Source organism: Dipteris shenzhenensis, chromosome 12 (genome assembly GCF_047967505.1).
Source record: "Dipteris shenzhenensis isolate YYH24624 ecotype China chromosome 12, Dip_SZ_1.0, whole genome shotgun sequence".
In the NCBI taxonomy this organism is placed as follows: domain Eukaryota; kingdom Viridiplantae; phylum Streptophyta; class Polypodiopsida; order Gleicheniales; family Dipteridaceae; genus Dipteris; species Dipteris shenzhenensis.
The window spans coordinates 4,406,702-4,421,446 of NC_141607.1; the positions used below are offsets into that span (position 1 = coordinate 4,406,702).

General features: G+C 46.5%; 1 protein-coding gene across 1 annotated transcript; it reads left to right on the plus strand.

Annotated features, from left to right (window-relative positions):
- The first annotated feature begins 1,628 nt into the window (after positions 1 to 1,628).
- LOC147895712 (pentatricopeptide repeat-containing protein At1g06140, mitochondrial-like) lies at positions 1,629 to 5,562 on the plus strand. Its single transcript, XM_087383189.1, has 3 exons — positions 1,629 to 2,642; positions 2,713 to 2,798; positions 2,903 to 5,562. The coding sequence occupies exon 3, from the start codon at positions 3,138 to 3,140 to the stop codon at positions 5,076 to 5,078; it is 1,941 nt and encodes a 646-aa protein (XP_087239315.1). The 5' UTR covers positions 1,629 to 2,642; positions 2,713 to 2,798; positions 2,903 to 3,137; the 3' UTR covers positions 5,079 to 5,562.
- The last annotated feature ends 9,183 nt before the right edge of the window (positions 5,563 to 14,745 follow it).

The following is a 14,745-nucleotide window of genomic DNA, read 5'->3' on the forward strand; positions in this document are numbered from 1 at the left end:
CACATTTAAGGTCAGCATTTATGGACCAACCTTATTGATCATCATTCTAATGTGCTAACAAACTATCTTTAGAGTGACAATGCTTGCTTAAATTAATCTCGACCCATGTTTCATTAGAAAATCCAAGATAAACGTACTTCAATGTTCACGAATCCATTTTACAGCAAACCATTCATTGTTAGGCATACTTTAAATGCAAAGGTAAAACATTAATACGCGAGATAATTGAAAGACATGAAGAGAAACTCTTGAGAGTAAGAGACAAGAGGGAGCAAGAGGAGAAGGGCAAGAGGAAGAGGATACAAGATGGAAAGCAAGAGCAAGAAAGAGAAGGCGAGCAAGCTGAAGACAAAAGTTAAGAGTGGTTGCAAGAGGAATTTTTGGGACGTATGGAATTTGTATACTTAGTACATTATGATACCTTAATGCTCCTCTCCTCCTGCCTCTACATGTGTAGGATAAAATATATTTATAATTTGGTTGGGTCTTCCAATCTCAATTTCCAAGTACAAAATTTTCTAAGACATTGGACCTCTCTACAAGCTATACATACCAATCATTCTAGGTCAGTGTAGACTGTAGTTGTTACAGTTGCAAAAGACACCAAATGCATACGCATATGGCTTCTGAGACCTTCTAAGGACCCAAGCATCTAGTTCTGATACTACCATCAATGGTATTGAGGAGGAGCAGCATTACCAAGGACACCTTTTGTAAATCTAACACTTGTAGTTCCGCGGACAAAATTCATTTGGAAGAGAAGGATGTAATAAAATATTCTACTTTAAGTTTGTGTACTTATTTACTTGTAGCTCGGATACTCTTCATCTCCATGCCTTCTACGTGCAGAGGGGAAATTTCTCCAATTTTATCCAAGCCATAAGGGCCTACAAAGTCAACTTTCAGGACTAAAGAAATTTCTCCAAGACATTAGACCTCGCTACAAGCAGCACATACCACACATTCTAGGCCCATGTATTCTTTACAATTATGAGAGAAATCAAGTGCGGATCATATGCCTATACCTTCTCAGACATTTGGATGACCTAGGTCTCTAGTTCTGATAATGCTAGCAAAGAGCATCAGCAACCACATACTTTCTAGACTCCACTCTGTCTTAGCCAAGCCATAAATGGAGATTAGCTTACAAATTTACTAAAAACTATTGTAACACTGTTATCCCACTAACGTACAGCTACACCACTCTACCACAAATGTCTAACCCACAATTCCAAAAACTTGCAAAACGTACCAAGAAGGAAACAGTTGTAGAAGGATACTAAGAGTTGTCTTGCTCATAAGGGAGTACACGTATTCATCAAACTTTACAGCCAAAAGTAGGATGATGTTGCACTGTGCAGGTAGTATGAGAATCCATTAAGACTGCTGAGGTTTATAGAATTAAGAGAGGCCAGCACCTGGTGGTTTGGGCAAGCAGGCGACTGAGTTTCCTGCAGTCTATAAGCTCAGCTGTCTTCAAATAGAGATCAGCTTGTTCCCAGACTTGGCACCCTGAATCCAAAGGGAAAGAAGACAAGTGGCTCGCTCTGCTACTATCTAGAGCGCATCGAGTTGCGATTTGAAGCCACTATGGCATGCTATCAAGCAAAGCTATGGCATGCTGCTTAATCCTCCCTATCGCCATAGCCATGCCAGCATGCCATAGCTTTGCTTTTCCTCTATGTGTGTGTCTCTCAGTGCGACTTCTGCTGCCTCTCAGTGTGTTTACGCGCTCGCTTTTCATTGCCTACAGTTGAGGGACGTGTTTGAGGGGATCGAGCGAGTGTCTTTATGTGTGCGCGTGTGAGCGAGAAAAAGAGTTTCCCAAAAAAAAGTTGTGAAGAGGTAGAGCGAGAGAGAGGGATTTCACAAAAGAGTGTGTTGTGAAAAGGGAGAGCGAGAGATTTCGCAAAGGAGTGTTGTGAAGAGAGGGGGAGCGAGAGGGAGTCCGTTACTGATTTTTGAAGAGGGAGAGCGAGAAGTTCCGAGGATGTTGCTGGTGAGATGAGCGCAGATGGAGAGACCCAGCGAGTGTTTGGGGGTGGGAGGCGTGAAGCCAGGGGTCATGGGACCAAGCGAGGGCGAGGAGGGAGGAAGTCCAAGACAGACAGGGGTTGAATCTTAGAAGAGGAGGAGAAGGAGAAGGTAGCATAGGAAGGGGTTGGAAGAGGAGGAGAAGGTAAAAGAACGGAGAATTCCTAAACTTTGCCCCAACTCAATCCTTACGCACTCTCCTAAGAGAGCCATTGCTGATAAAAATTCCTAAGAAACTAAGTATAATCAGAAAACTCCCACTCAACTCAATCCTAAAGCAATGTCTCTACGAGAGCCAGTGCTAATAAACCTACACATCTCTCTTCACCTTGTTGAATATCATTCCAGAGGCTGCAGTTCTAAGCTTCAAATGCTGTGTCCCTTGCCTCGAAATACTATTCGCATGATTAGGGGCCTCGCAATCACGTCACCGTCATCTCCATCTCTGTGGCCACAGCTGTCGTGTAGTTTTATTGCAAAGACAAATTGGAGCAATCGTCCCACAGAGTGCAAGGCTTCAGTAACTCAAAGTGGTCATCATCGGCAACAACGTGGAGTAGTGGAGGATTCTACGGCCTTTCGCAGGACTCTCCCAACTATGAGTTCAGGTTTGCTAGACCTCCTGTGCTTTTGCGTCTTCAAATTGCAACTCGTGCTTATCGCATAGGCTCTTTGCAGATAGGGAGCCAATGTTACCCATGGAACGCTTACGGCGGGAGTACTTCCCGGTTCCCTCTCACTGGAGGGACAACGGAATATACAAAGTAAGTGCCTTTTGTAATTGGACAACACGTTTTGAACAGCTAAACACGTAGATATATTTTAAGGTAGTGGTCTGGAATTATTTATCGCTGGCCTGCTGTTTCAGTTTTCAAAACCTACGGCCTTACTGCGCATAAATGGCTGGTTACGCGGGAGAAAATGGAGTCTCAGAAAAGGCGGTGAATTAAATGGGGCTAAGCATCTGGTTGGCATTCAAAAAGAAAGAAGGCAGTGCTGCACCCCGAGTTGGCAGAGAAGCTAGCAGTTCGGGGACATGCGCAAGGACAGCGTCAAGGTCAAAATAAGTGGATGCACAACCGTGAGAGGACAGTGGTTGTGTGATGGTCAGCTTGGAGAAGACGCTCACTGTTTTGGACCGGATGACTCAGCTGCCTTTGGTTGAAAACATTATCTGCATCTTGCGGAAATGTAGGAAAGGAAAAATGTTAACGTATGCTAGGCGTGTGCATGCACACATCTGCAATCATGGACTGGAAACCCACATTGTTATTGGGAATTACGTTGTGCCCACGTTTGTGGAGTGTCAAAGTGTGTCCGATGCTCAGCAGGTTTTTAACAGATTGGTTCTACGGAATGAGCATTCATGGACTGCTCTCCTGTCAGGGAATGTCCAATGCTGGCAAATGCAGCAAGCGCTCAACTTGTACCAGAAAATGCAAGAAGATAACGTACATCCTAGCGGATATACCCTTACTGCCCTACTAAAAGCTTCTGCTAGGCTAAAAAATGTGGAAAGAGGTCGAGAGATTCATGTTCAAATGGTGCAAAAGGGATTTGAAGGAGACCCCCTTCTCAGTAACACTTTGGTTGACATGTATGCCAAATGTGGCTCACTTTTGGAGGCACGAGAAGCATTTGACAGACTGCCAGTTCGAGATGTTGTGTCATGGACTGCACTGATTGCAGGATACACTAAACATGATTCGGGTGAGGAAGCCCTGAAATGCTTTGAACAGATGCAACTAGGGGGCGTCTGTCCAGATGCTGTTGTGTTTGTTTGCGCCTTGAAAGCTTGTGCCAGTATAGGAGCCATAGACAAAGGTCGAGATATACACATGGAAATTACACAGAAGGGATGCAAACAAGGCATGGTCGGCAATGCTTTGATTGACATGTATGCCAAATGCGGCTCTCTTCAAGAGGCACAGGAGGTCTTCAGCAAGCTACCAGTTCAGGATGTTGTTTCTTGGGCTTCATTAATTGGAGGATATGCCGAACATGGACCTGGTCAGGAAGCAGTGAAATGTTTTGAAGAAATGCTCCTGGAGGGCATCTCTCCTAATGATGTCACATTTGTCTGCGTCTTGAAAGCTTGTGGCAGCATAGCTGCCATAGACAAGGGCTGTGAAATACATGCTGAGATTGCAAAGGAGGGATTTGAACGAGATTCTTTTGTCGGCAACAGTTTGATTGACATGTATGCCAAATGTGGCTCACTTTCCCAGGCAAGGGAGGTCTTTGACAATCTGCCCATTCAAGATATTGTTTCATGGAATGCACTGATAAAAGGATGTGGCATCAACCATGAAGGTAACTTGGCTCTACAATATTTTAAGGACATGCAAGAACATGGCGTAAAGCCAGATGCTATTACATTCACGTGTCTCCTTATGGCATGCAGACAAACCAACCTGGTTTTCAAGGGCCAGGAGTATTTTGAGCTGATGACTAAAGAATATGGAATTGCACCGGGTATAGATCACTATACTTGCATGGTTGATCTCCTTGCGCAATCAGGAAGTTTGCTTGAGGCAGAGAGGGTCTTTGAAAGCATGCAGTGTGACGCAACGTGGTCAGCATTGCTCACTGCCTGCAAAACTTATGGGGAAGCGGAACTAGGGCTGAGGTGCTTTCAGCAACTTGTTCAGATGAATCCAGGATCTGCTGCTTCATATGTGCTCATGGAAAACATCTATGCAAATGATGGCAGGTGGGAGGATGTTTTTAGAATAGAAGAGCTGAGGATACATGCAGGCGTAAAGAAAAAACCTGCAAATGCTCTAATAGTGGTGAACAAGAAAGTGCATCAGTTTGTAGTGGGTGCCCACGAAAGTAAGGAAATTTTAGCAATGATAGAAGTTCTAAGTTCACGCGTCAAGGCAGCAGGGCATGTGCCAAATCTAGATATGGTATTGAGACCCAGTTTTAAGGAGGAAGCTGCATTTTGTGACCATGCAGACGAACTGGTAATAGTTTGTGGGCTTCTCAACCTGCCACAGCCAAAGTCTGCAAAAGTGGAGGATGTGCATTGCCTGTCATAAGGCAAGGGAGAACATATCCTGGTGCGGATTCAAAGACGAGACAGTATTTTTTAAAATGTCCATTGCATCCATCATTTCAAGAGCTGTTTGTGTTCCCGTGGGGGTATGCCGTGATGTATTCTTATGCAATGGAGACCTCTGATTTGGGACAAAAATTTCTTTATTTGTTAACGATTAAAGAGGCATATGGGAAATTTATGCAGGCGGCATAGAGAGGAATTTGAGATTTCTACTTCCTTGCACAAGTGGAGCAGTTTGTGTGAGAGTCGTGCACATGCGGAATCATGAAAGAGAGAGATATGAGATAAACACAGAAAGTAGGCAATAGCAACTGTATTATCCAGGTACATCCACAGCCAAGGGGCTGGTCAAGGGATGCTCCAAAGATAGCCCTGTGTGAGATTGGCAAGGGTTGTGGTTCGTGGAGGAGGGGGCCTTATATAGCCCCCAGCCAGCTTGGAGGGCTGGCGAGAGGAACTGACCAGCTGGAACCTGACGCATAGGTCGGCTGATCCAACCCAAGCAGGGTTGGGTTGGGTGAGATTAAACCAACCAGTCAGGTTGGGTAAACTGATCAGGTCGGGAGCCCAAACTGGGTCCCTACCCAGCCATTACCCACGGCCTTTTGGCCCCTGCCAGCTTGCCTTGATCAGGCCCTAAACTAGTCTATTTTTACACCTTACTCCAGGCGGGCACACCAACAAAGAAGCCCTCACTCACTATGAGGCGCCTTACTCTAAGACCCTCTTTGCAGCTCATAGTAAGCACAATAATCTGAAGAAGCTGTTACAAAAGTCACCGCCCCACCTGTGAGCCCCCGTTTTGATGGGACAAGGGGGGGACGGGGGGGCAGGAGACTGTAGGGGGAAAGGGGCTAAGGCTACCTAGCTGCATGGCGGACTGCGCCAGCATGGTATGGAGGCACGTGGAGCAGTAGCAGGACCAGCCAGCAGCAGCAAAAGGCCACCAGAGGGGGCCTATTTATAAGCCAGGTCTGGTCGGCCCAGGTTCAGCCCCAATAAGGGCCCTGACCAGGTCAGTTTTTACAAACTGGACCGACTGGAAAAGTCGGCCAGTTCTAGGGGCCGACTGCCCTCGTATATGACAGCATCCTTTGGCTGTTTGTACATGCTCACTTGTTGAGTTTTTGTCTGCCCACAATTGTGGAAGAATATATCTGAGTTTTGGCTATCTCTCTCTGTCTCTCTGAGTGTTGTATGAGCTAGATCGGGAGTGAGGCGTGAGTGATTCTATCGTCTATTTCCAACATGGTATCAGAGCTAGGTTTACAGCTCTAGATTGGAGTACCTCAACAAGTAGGCGACTCCAATCGACACTCAGGTTTGCTGCGTGATCAAGTTCTCCGCTGTAAATTCAGTTTACTATTCTTTATTACAGCAAGGATGGAGGACAAAGATTCTACTGTTGCCTCTTCAGCCCTTCTCTTTCTTCCTTCTCCTCTAGATACCTCTCATTCACAATCCCGAACTTTGGAGAGTCAGGGAAGCCAGACGGGTCGAACTACCCGATCTGAAAGATGAAAATTTGGAGCCATCTAGTGGCCCGGAAGTTGTGGAAGCTAACAACGGGGGTGGAGGCAAAACCGGAAGACTTGCTAGACAGCAACAAGGGAAAGATGGTCATTTCAGTGGATGGTGAAGAGCTTGAGAATTGGGAAGAGAGAGATGCCCACTCCCTAGCATTAAACCACAATGGACTTTGTTCTTCCACACATCCAAATAGCCAAGACGTCTGTAGAGGCATGGGCTATATGAAACTGACAATACATCTCGAATTCTGATGCTCCAACATCAACTGTACAATCTGGACATGATTGAGGCAGACAATGTTCATGACCATCTGACAAAAGTCAAGATGGTAAGGGACCAGCTCGCTGATAGTTGGTCAGAAGGTAGATTCAAGTCAACTGGCATTGTTGATTTTACACAAGCTACCTCAAAGTTTTAAGAGTTTTGTGACTACGGTCACTGCAGGACAGAGGACCAAGCCTCTCACCTTCGAGGAGCTTGGGCCTTTACTATTGCAGGAAGAGGCTCGGGAAAAATTGTTTACTCAATCGGACGAGAAGACTCTCGTGCAAGGGACAAGCCCGGTAAGGGTAAGTTCAAAGACTCCAAGAACAAAAGCAATACTGAGGATGCAGAGAAAACGAGGCAGATGATGTGCTTCTACTGTGAGAAGCTTGGTCATTCTGCTAAAGAGTGCCACAAGAAAAAGGCGGACCTCAAGAAGGAGTCGTCCAAGACCAAGGAGGAGCCAAAGACCGAATCGGCAAATGTCATGACCGGCGCTCTCTTCATCATCATTGAGTACTGCTCCGCTTATGCAGTCAGTGAAGGAGAGGAAGGTTGGTATGTGGATAGTGGAGCTTCAAAATACATGTCCAACAAGGAGTGGTTCAAAACCATGGAAGATACGCATCCCGTTTCCAAAGTCACTGTTGAGAATGATTGGTCATGCCCTATGAAGGGGGTCGGTAGTATTCCATCATTCATCACGACTGTAGGAAACAAGGAGTTGATTTCCGGTGTACTGTATGTACCGAATTTGTGCAAGAACCTGTTATCTGTCAATTAGATGGACAAGCACAATATGTCGGTCTTATTCGACAACGGCAAGGTCACTGTCACATCCAAGGCAAACGGATAGGTGGTGGCTCAAGGTGGTGAGGAGCACGGGCGATATCGGCTCAACGCTCTATTGGTGCATAGGGACCATGGCAGATCCAAATTATGGCATGAGCGGTTCGGTCATGTCGACTATGACACTCTCTCCGAGATGCAAAAGACAAAGATGGTAGACTTCCACCGATTGCAGGCAATGATCGTGTCTGCAGGGCTTGTGTGAAAGGCAAGAAACACAAGGACAAGATCCCACAGGAGGCCTCATCACGGGCCAAGAGGCCGCTCGAGTTAATCTTTATCTCAACACAGAGGGAGATTTGCGGCTGGTATTGATTCTATATGTAGATGACCTCATCATTATTGGGGATCATACGAAGAAGATTGCTTAGGTCAAGCGACTTCTTATGGAGGAGTTCGAGATGACTGACTTAGGCATACTTCACTACTTTCTTGGGATTGAGGTGAAGTAGGGTAAGAGCAGTATCTTTATTTCACAGGAGAGATATTGCAAGGAACTGCTCAAACGCTTTGAGATGGAAAATTGCAAAGCAGCAGTGACTCCAATGGAAACTAGTCTGAAGCTGAGTGTGCATGATCCATCTCAGGCGGTTGATTCATCACTGTATCGATGCTTAGTGGGGAGTTTGCTTTATCTCACCAATACTCGACCAGATATTTCCTACACATCGATATTGTTTCTTACTCTCATCAAGAGCTATGTCATGGTTGAGTAAGAAACAACCTACTGTCGCCCTTTCATCTACAGATATGGAGTACAGGGCTGCTTGTATATCGGCATGTGAAGCATTGTGGCTTAGGTGGATCTTGGAGGACATGAATGTGGCCCAAGAAGATGTGACTGTGGTAGCGATGGCCAACAACCCCGTGTCTCATGCACGGACGAAGCACATCGAGGTCCACTACCACTTTGTTTGAGAACTCATCGACGAAGAAGTCATAGAGTTGATATACTGCCTGACCAACGACGACGTCTTAGATGTCTTTACGAAGGCGCTTCCCAGGGAGCAAATGGAACACCTCATTCGACACATGGGGATTGGCCCACAGTTTGTGTCATTGAGAGGGGGTGTTAGAAAAGTCATTGCCCCACCTGTGAGCCCCCATTTTTGAGGGGACAAGGGGGCAGGAGACTGTAGGGGGGAAGGGGCTAAGGCTACCTAGCTGCATGGACGACTGCGCCAACATGGTACGGAGGCACGTGGAGCAGTACTAGGACCAGCCAGCAGCAGAAAAAGGTCACCATAGGGGGCCTATTTATAGGCTAGATCAGCCAGGTCTGGTCGGCCCCAGGTTCAGCCCCAATAAGGGCCCTGACCAGGTTGGTTTTTACAGACTGAACCGACTAGAAAAGTCGGCCAGTTCTAGGGGCTGACTGCCCTCCTATATAAACCCCCTCCCTCCCCACACTTTTCCCATCACCTGCACTTACAGCCTTGCACACAGGCAAGCGCGCAGAGGGAGAGAAGTGGCTCAGGACTTGACAGCATCCTTTGGCTGTTTGTACATGCTCACCCGTTGAGCTTTTGTCTGCCCACGATCGTGGAAGAATATATCTGATTTTTGGCTATCTCTTTCTCTGTCTCTCTTAGTGTTGTATGAGCTAGATCGGGAGTGAGGTGTGAGTGATTCTATCCTCTATTTCCAACAGAAGCAAGCCGATGAAGATGCAACCATGGACCTTCCAGCAGTGCACCACTGGATTCACCTCGGAGAGAGCACTAAATAGCCTGAATCCTTGGACCATAATGCCACCTAGAACAGCGAATCCTCAGCTGTGATTTCCCATGCCAGTCTGCATTGAGTTCCCAGGGAGGTATAATGATCTGTAGAACTTACCATGACCTGTATCCTCCAGTGAACGACACATCATGAACGGGAACGTTGAACAACACCGTGTCCATAGTCTCTGTGACATCAATCAATAAACCTCAAACTCATTTGGTCCATAGCTCCATAGACCTGCTTTGCCTGCCAGACTTTCTAATGATTGGGCTCGTTATCAGCCCGCAGTCCCTTTCACATGCCTCTCTGGCTGTGACCCACAGGGGGAACTGGAATAGTGCTAGAAGGCCGCAGTAATCTGAGCTTTTTGGTAATAACAGCCTTGGAACCACCAGACTGGGAAGAGGAGTCCGATCCTGAGTCTTGGTCCTTAGATTTTCTTTGGACTGACAGATGCCCTCTCTTACTGCATTTATAACACTTGCTTTGCTTTTTCTTGTGCATTGATGAATGTGCTTCACCTCCACCTGGACTGATCTTTCCCTGGGAGACAAGAAGTGATTCCTCCTCAAGGAGAAGGGAGCTTAGATCGTCAAAGTCTAGTTGACGCGTGTGGTGACCTGGCACCTCAACGCTCGGGCAACCATGTCGTATACACCCATGGCCTGCAACTGATCATGGAGAATCTTGGCCTGCATGAGGAATGGTTGTCATGGAACTTCCTTTGCGGAACTCAAGGTTGTACAATTGTCCCTGCGAGGTGGTAGCACGCATTGCAGAATTCTTGGCATAGAGGTCCTCTATTGTACACCATTTCTGCCAGAGAAACCTCCTTTGTGATTGTCCTGACCAAACCTGAATTTGCCTTTGAGCCCCAATCCTGCCAATGCTTGAGCTCCTCCTAAAACTCATCTTTCTGGTCAGCATCCCTGTTGATAGAACTCTTGGGATGCTCAGGCTTCCGTTCATAGCCTTGAACAAGCTCCCACAAACCCTTATGGATGAGCCATATCTTCATGTTGAGCTTCCATTGGGCATAGTTCGTACCCTCAAGCTTATCCTCTTTACTCGTATGCGGGTGTCCCATGAAGCTATTCCAATCTACCCTTGCTGATGATCCTCCACAAACAACCCAGAGAGCGGAGGGAAAGAGATGCAAGGCGGGATAGATGTGTGCAAGGAAACTGCCCTTTTGATGTCTCCAATCATGAACCTCCGTCGCTGTCCTTGACTTCAACAGACTGCTTCAATCAGCCGCCTATTTCCTCTGCCTCTGAACTGGTGGCTGTCCTTGCCTTGGGCAGACTGCCACGAGCTACTGCTGCAAGATGACGTGGGCAATCAGCCCTGAATCGCTGCCTCAAGGTGCCGTGAGCAGAGTGCTCAAACCCTCCTTGATCCGCTGCCTGGGACCATACTAGACAGCCACCTGATAGCCGTCTTGAAGCCCTGCTGGAGATCACCTTCAACCAGGACTGTGTCACCTTGCTTCCTACCCTGTTTGCTATCCCATACAGCCGCGAACAGGCAGGCCGCCTGGAGTAGTGGTAGCCGACCCTATGCACTGAGCACTGTATGTGCAGACTGCTCAAAACGGCCGCCTGCAAGGGCTGCCCTTGGTCGCCTTGAGGTCGCAGCACCAGAGCTCACAGCAGCAGCACATAAGTAAGAATTAGAAGCCTCAGATCTACGTGACAATGCCCTAGGTTTGCATCAACTCAGCCCTCTCTTGGTCCCTCATCACTGATGGCGAATAAGACCTTGTGAGAGTGGTGCACGTGTGGAAGCGTGAAAGGGCAAGATAAACACAGAAAATAGGTAATAGCAACTGTATCATCCAGGTACATCCACAGTCAAGGGGCTGGTCAAAGTGAGGAAGTGAATGCTCCAAAGATAGGCCTGTGTGAGACTGCCAAGAGTAGGGGGCCTTATATAGCCCCCAGCCAGCTTGGTAACCCATCGGGTTGGGTCAGGTAAGTCGGATTACTCGGGTCGGGTAACCCGACCAGGTGGGGAGCCAAACGGGGTCCCTACCCAGCCATTACCCAGGGCCTTTTACTGCCTGCCAGCTTGCCTTGATCAGGCCCTACACCAGTCTATTCCTAACCTTACTCTGGGCAGACACACCCACAAAGGAGCCCTTGCTCACTATGAGATGTCATACTCTAATAGTTTGGAGGATAGATCACATTTAGAATTGGCTGTGATATTAGCTAGTCATGGGATGGCTAGATCCTTTTTCCTTGTTAATTTATAACTGCCTGTGCGGTTAACCTCTTTCTAATACATTCATAACTGTCCATCTCCTGTTTGTTTATGTCTTCTCAACTCCCTTGCCTTCTCAACTCCCTCACTCTTCCTACAGTACCCTGCTCTGCAACACGCTTTAGAGTCAGTCGGTCGAGGTATATCTTGCACTCCTTATGTTCTCATAGGTGTTGGAGTGAATGTTCATATCTTGTTCCCATAACCACCACTTTTCATTGGACTCCCTGGTTGATTGTCCTTTTGTTATGGGCTTGAGCATGTCTGCTAGCAGCAGCAGCAGCAGCAGCTGCCGCAAGTGCCACATGGGCAGGCGACAACAGCGGAAACCCTGCCAGTCAGGCTCTCGGTTGGGTACTGCGTGTTAGGTCTGCAAGGGCAGGCATTGGCTCTACAGCTATCAGGTCAGGTAGGCAGGGTTGCCCCTCGTAGACCAGGTTGGCCAACAGTGCTCTGCAGATTAGGGCACTTGCCCAATTGCTTATCAATGAAATTCCAGCTAAGACTAATTTGTTAATTACACTGAAGCATTAACTTTGCAAAGATTCCACAATAGTCATGATACATACACACACAATCCCATGAATTTTAAAAACATGAAACAAAAACAATAATAAAATCACCACATTAGAGAACACCGGAAACCGATGGGGTGAAAATAAGGCATCCCCTTGCTAGCATTGGTTGACCAATCCTAGGATATTTCTATCTTTATTCAAAATAGGACATACTCCTAGAGATCTAGATTCAATTGCAAAAGTCCATAGATATAAACCAGGTAGGAGAAATAAGATTCTCTAGAGTACGCCAACATCCAAGAAAGTAGTTAAAGAATAGTGCGAGAACAATTACCCATGCAAGGTTAGGACAAATTAGAACATTAGATAATTAAAAAAGTTCATGCTAATTTGTATGCATGTTGTTCACACTTTTGCAACCCTGGACATTAATACATTGCAAACTCTAATGATGAGACCAAACGCCAAGAAGCCTCTAGGACAAATCACAATTCTTGAGGCAGATGGTTAGAAGATATAACAATGTTGAGCTTTTTGGGCACATACTTGATGACAAGAATAAGGAATATATAACCTCGAGGTGTTATCAACCTATGAGCTAGGTGAACTGATGATGAATCACAGCCCTTGGAATAAATCACAATTCTATGAGAAAAGGATGAATTGGGGAATTGCCAAAAGGAACACCTTGGCAACAAGAATGCTTAGCAATTCGCAGGCCTAGGCATAAATCTACTCACATAGGTAGCACACCAACCGACCCGAAAAAGCAATCTTTTGATAATATAGATTGGGTTCAGCTTGAAATAACTTAGGGCTGAGGTGGACTATGACTTCCCTACCCTTATATGTTAATTAGTTTCTAAAGGTAATTCAAAATTAGGGTTGACCAGACATCTAGCGCTTCAAAACCTAAGTTAGAACACTTAGAATCAACCCAAAGTTGGCACATGGGTTTGATAGAAGTGCAAGAAGGTTTGATTGAAGTGGGGTGCACAATGGCTATCACTAGACTAAATAACACTTGCTTGCATATTCTCACCTTAGCTTTCGAGTCATGCCTCATACAATCTTGTATCTCCCCCAACACACCAAGGCTCACCCCCAAGGCGCACCGAAGATGTGGGTTAAATAAACTGGACATGATAAAGTCCCATAGATGCAAATGTCCTCAATAGGTGAGTTTAGGAATTTGAATTTACATGCTAGGTCATGTAATTAGGTGGTGGATCCAACATTGATTTGGATGTCGTGATAATTCCATGATATGGAATAAATGCTATTTTATAAGATGATGATGTACTGTAACATGAAAAGGTGACATCGATTATTGGAAAAGGTGATCCCAGTTACCATAGTACGGTTAGTTATGATGTATGCATATCTTAAATTGGACGAGGATGCTTGAATTGTAGCTGAAGATCACGTTTGCCAGTGGGAAAGATGCCCTAGAACCCATGGTTTGATGATGAGTGCCGCGAGATGAAAGCTCATCTCTCATGTGAGTGGGTCTTAGGAGGAGGGGTCCCACTATTGGATAGGGAATTCTCTCTGAGGCTAAGCCACCCATCCCCATTATAGACCCAGGCCATGTATGCGACCTTACTCTACGTCCTCTCGATCTAGGCACCATCTGATATGTTGTCTCTGTTTAAGCCCACCACATCCATCCTATTCACGGCACAAAATGTGCGAGTGGCATTGCGTCGACTCCACAATTGAAGAGCCTAAGGCCGCGAGGGGGTGCGGACCGAGCACTTTGCAAATGGACATAGGTTTTGGCTCCGATCTTGGCACACATGTTCAACCATACAGCATGCAATGGCTTGCCCCTTGCTTGGAGTACCACCACCATTGTGACGATACACAAAGTAGAGGGCCCCAATGGACATAGGGATTACCACACCCTCATGATTGGCCACACACTAGCCAATATCTATGGATTGGTGCAAGAGAGACAAAGATTAGCTCTTACATAGAGGCACATGGGCAATGAGCTTTGGGACAAGTTGTTTTCCAAAGGCAACATTCCACTCTTGATCATATCTTCAGCCTATGGGCCACCATCTAGGAGGCGAGATCAAGACCAGAAAGTCTACGCATGCTTTGTAGATATTCAGAAGGCCTTTGACACAATTCCCGAGCGCGCATGGTTTAGGAGCCTTCAGGAGATGCAGATCCTAGGGGACACGATATGGGGGGGATGAACCAGTATAAGTCAGGAAGAGGGAGGGTCGGGCCCTCGGAGGCTTGTCAGATTGGGTTGAGAGCACGATCGGAGTGAAGCAAGGATTCCCTCTCTCACCGATACTCTTTGGGCTCTACATTGATGAGTTCATGACTTTCATTGAGCGCCTAGGAGGGGAGGGATCCTTGCTCGCTAACCTGATGATACAAATACTGTTGTACATCGATGACATAGTGCTCATTTCCTCTTCAGTGGTGCAGCCCTACAAAGACACCTAGAGGCCCTAGAAGTGTTTTGCAAAGAGAGAC

Coding starts and splice junctions, on each gene's coding strand:
- LOC147895712 (XM_087383189.1), top strand. CDS start 3,138: ATGGTCAGCTTGGAGAAGACGCTCACTGTTTTGGACCGGATGACTCAG.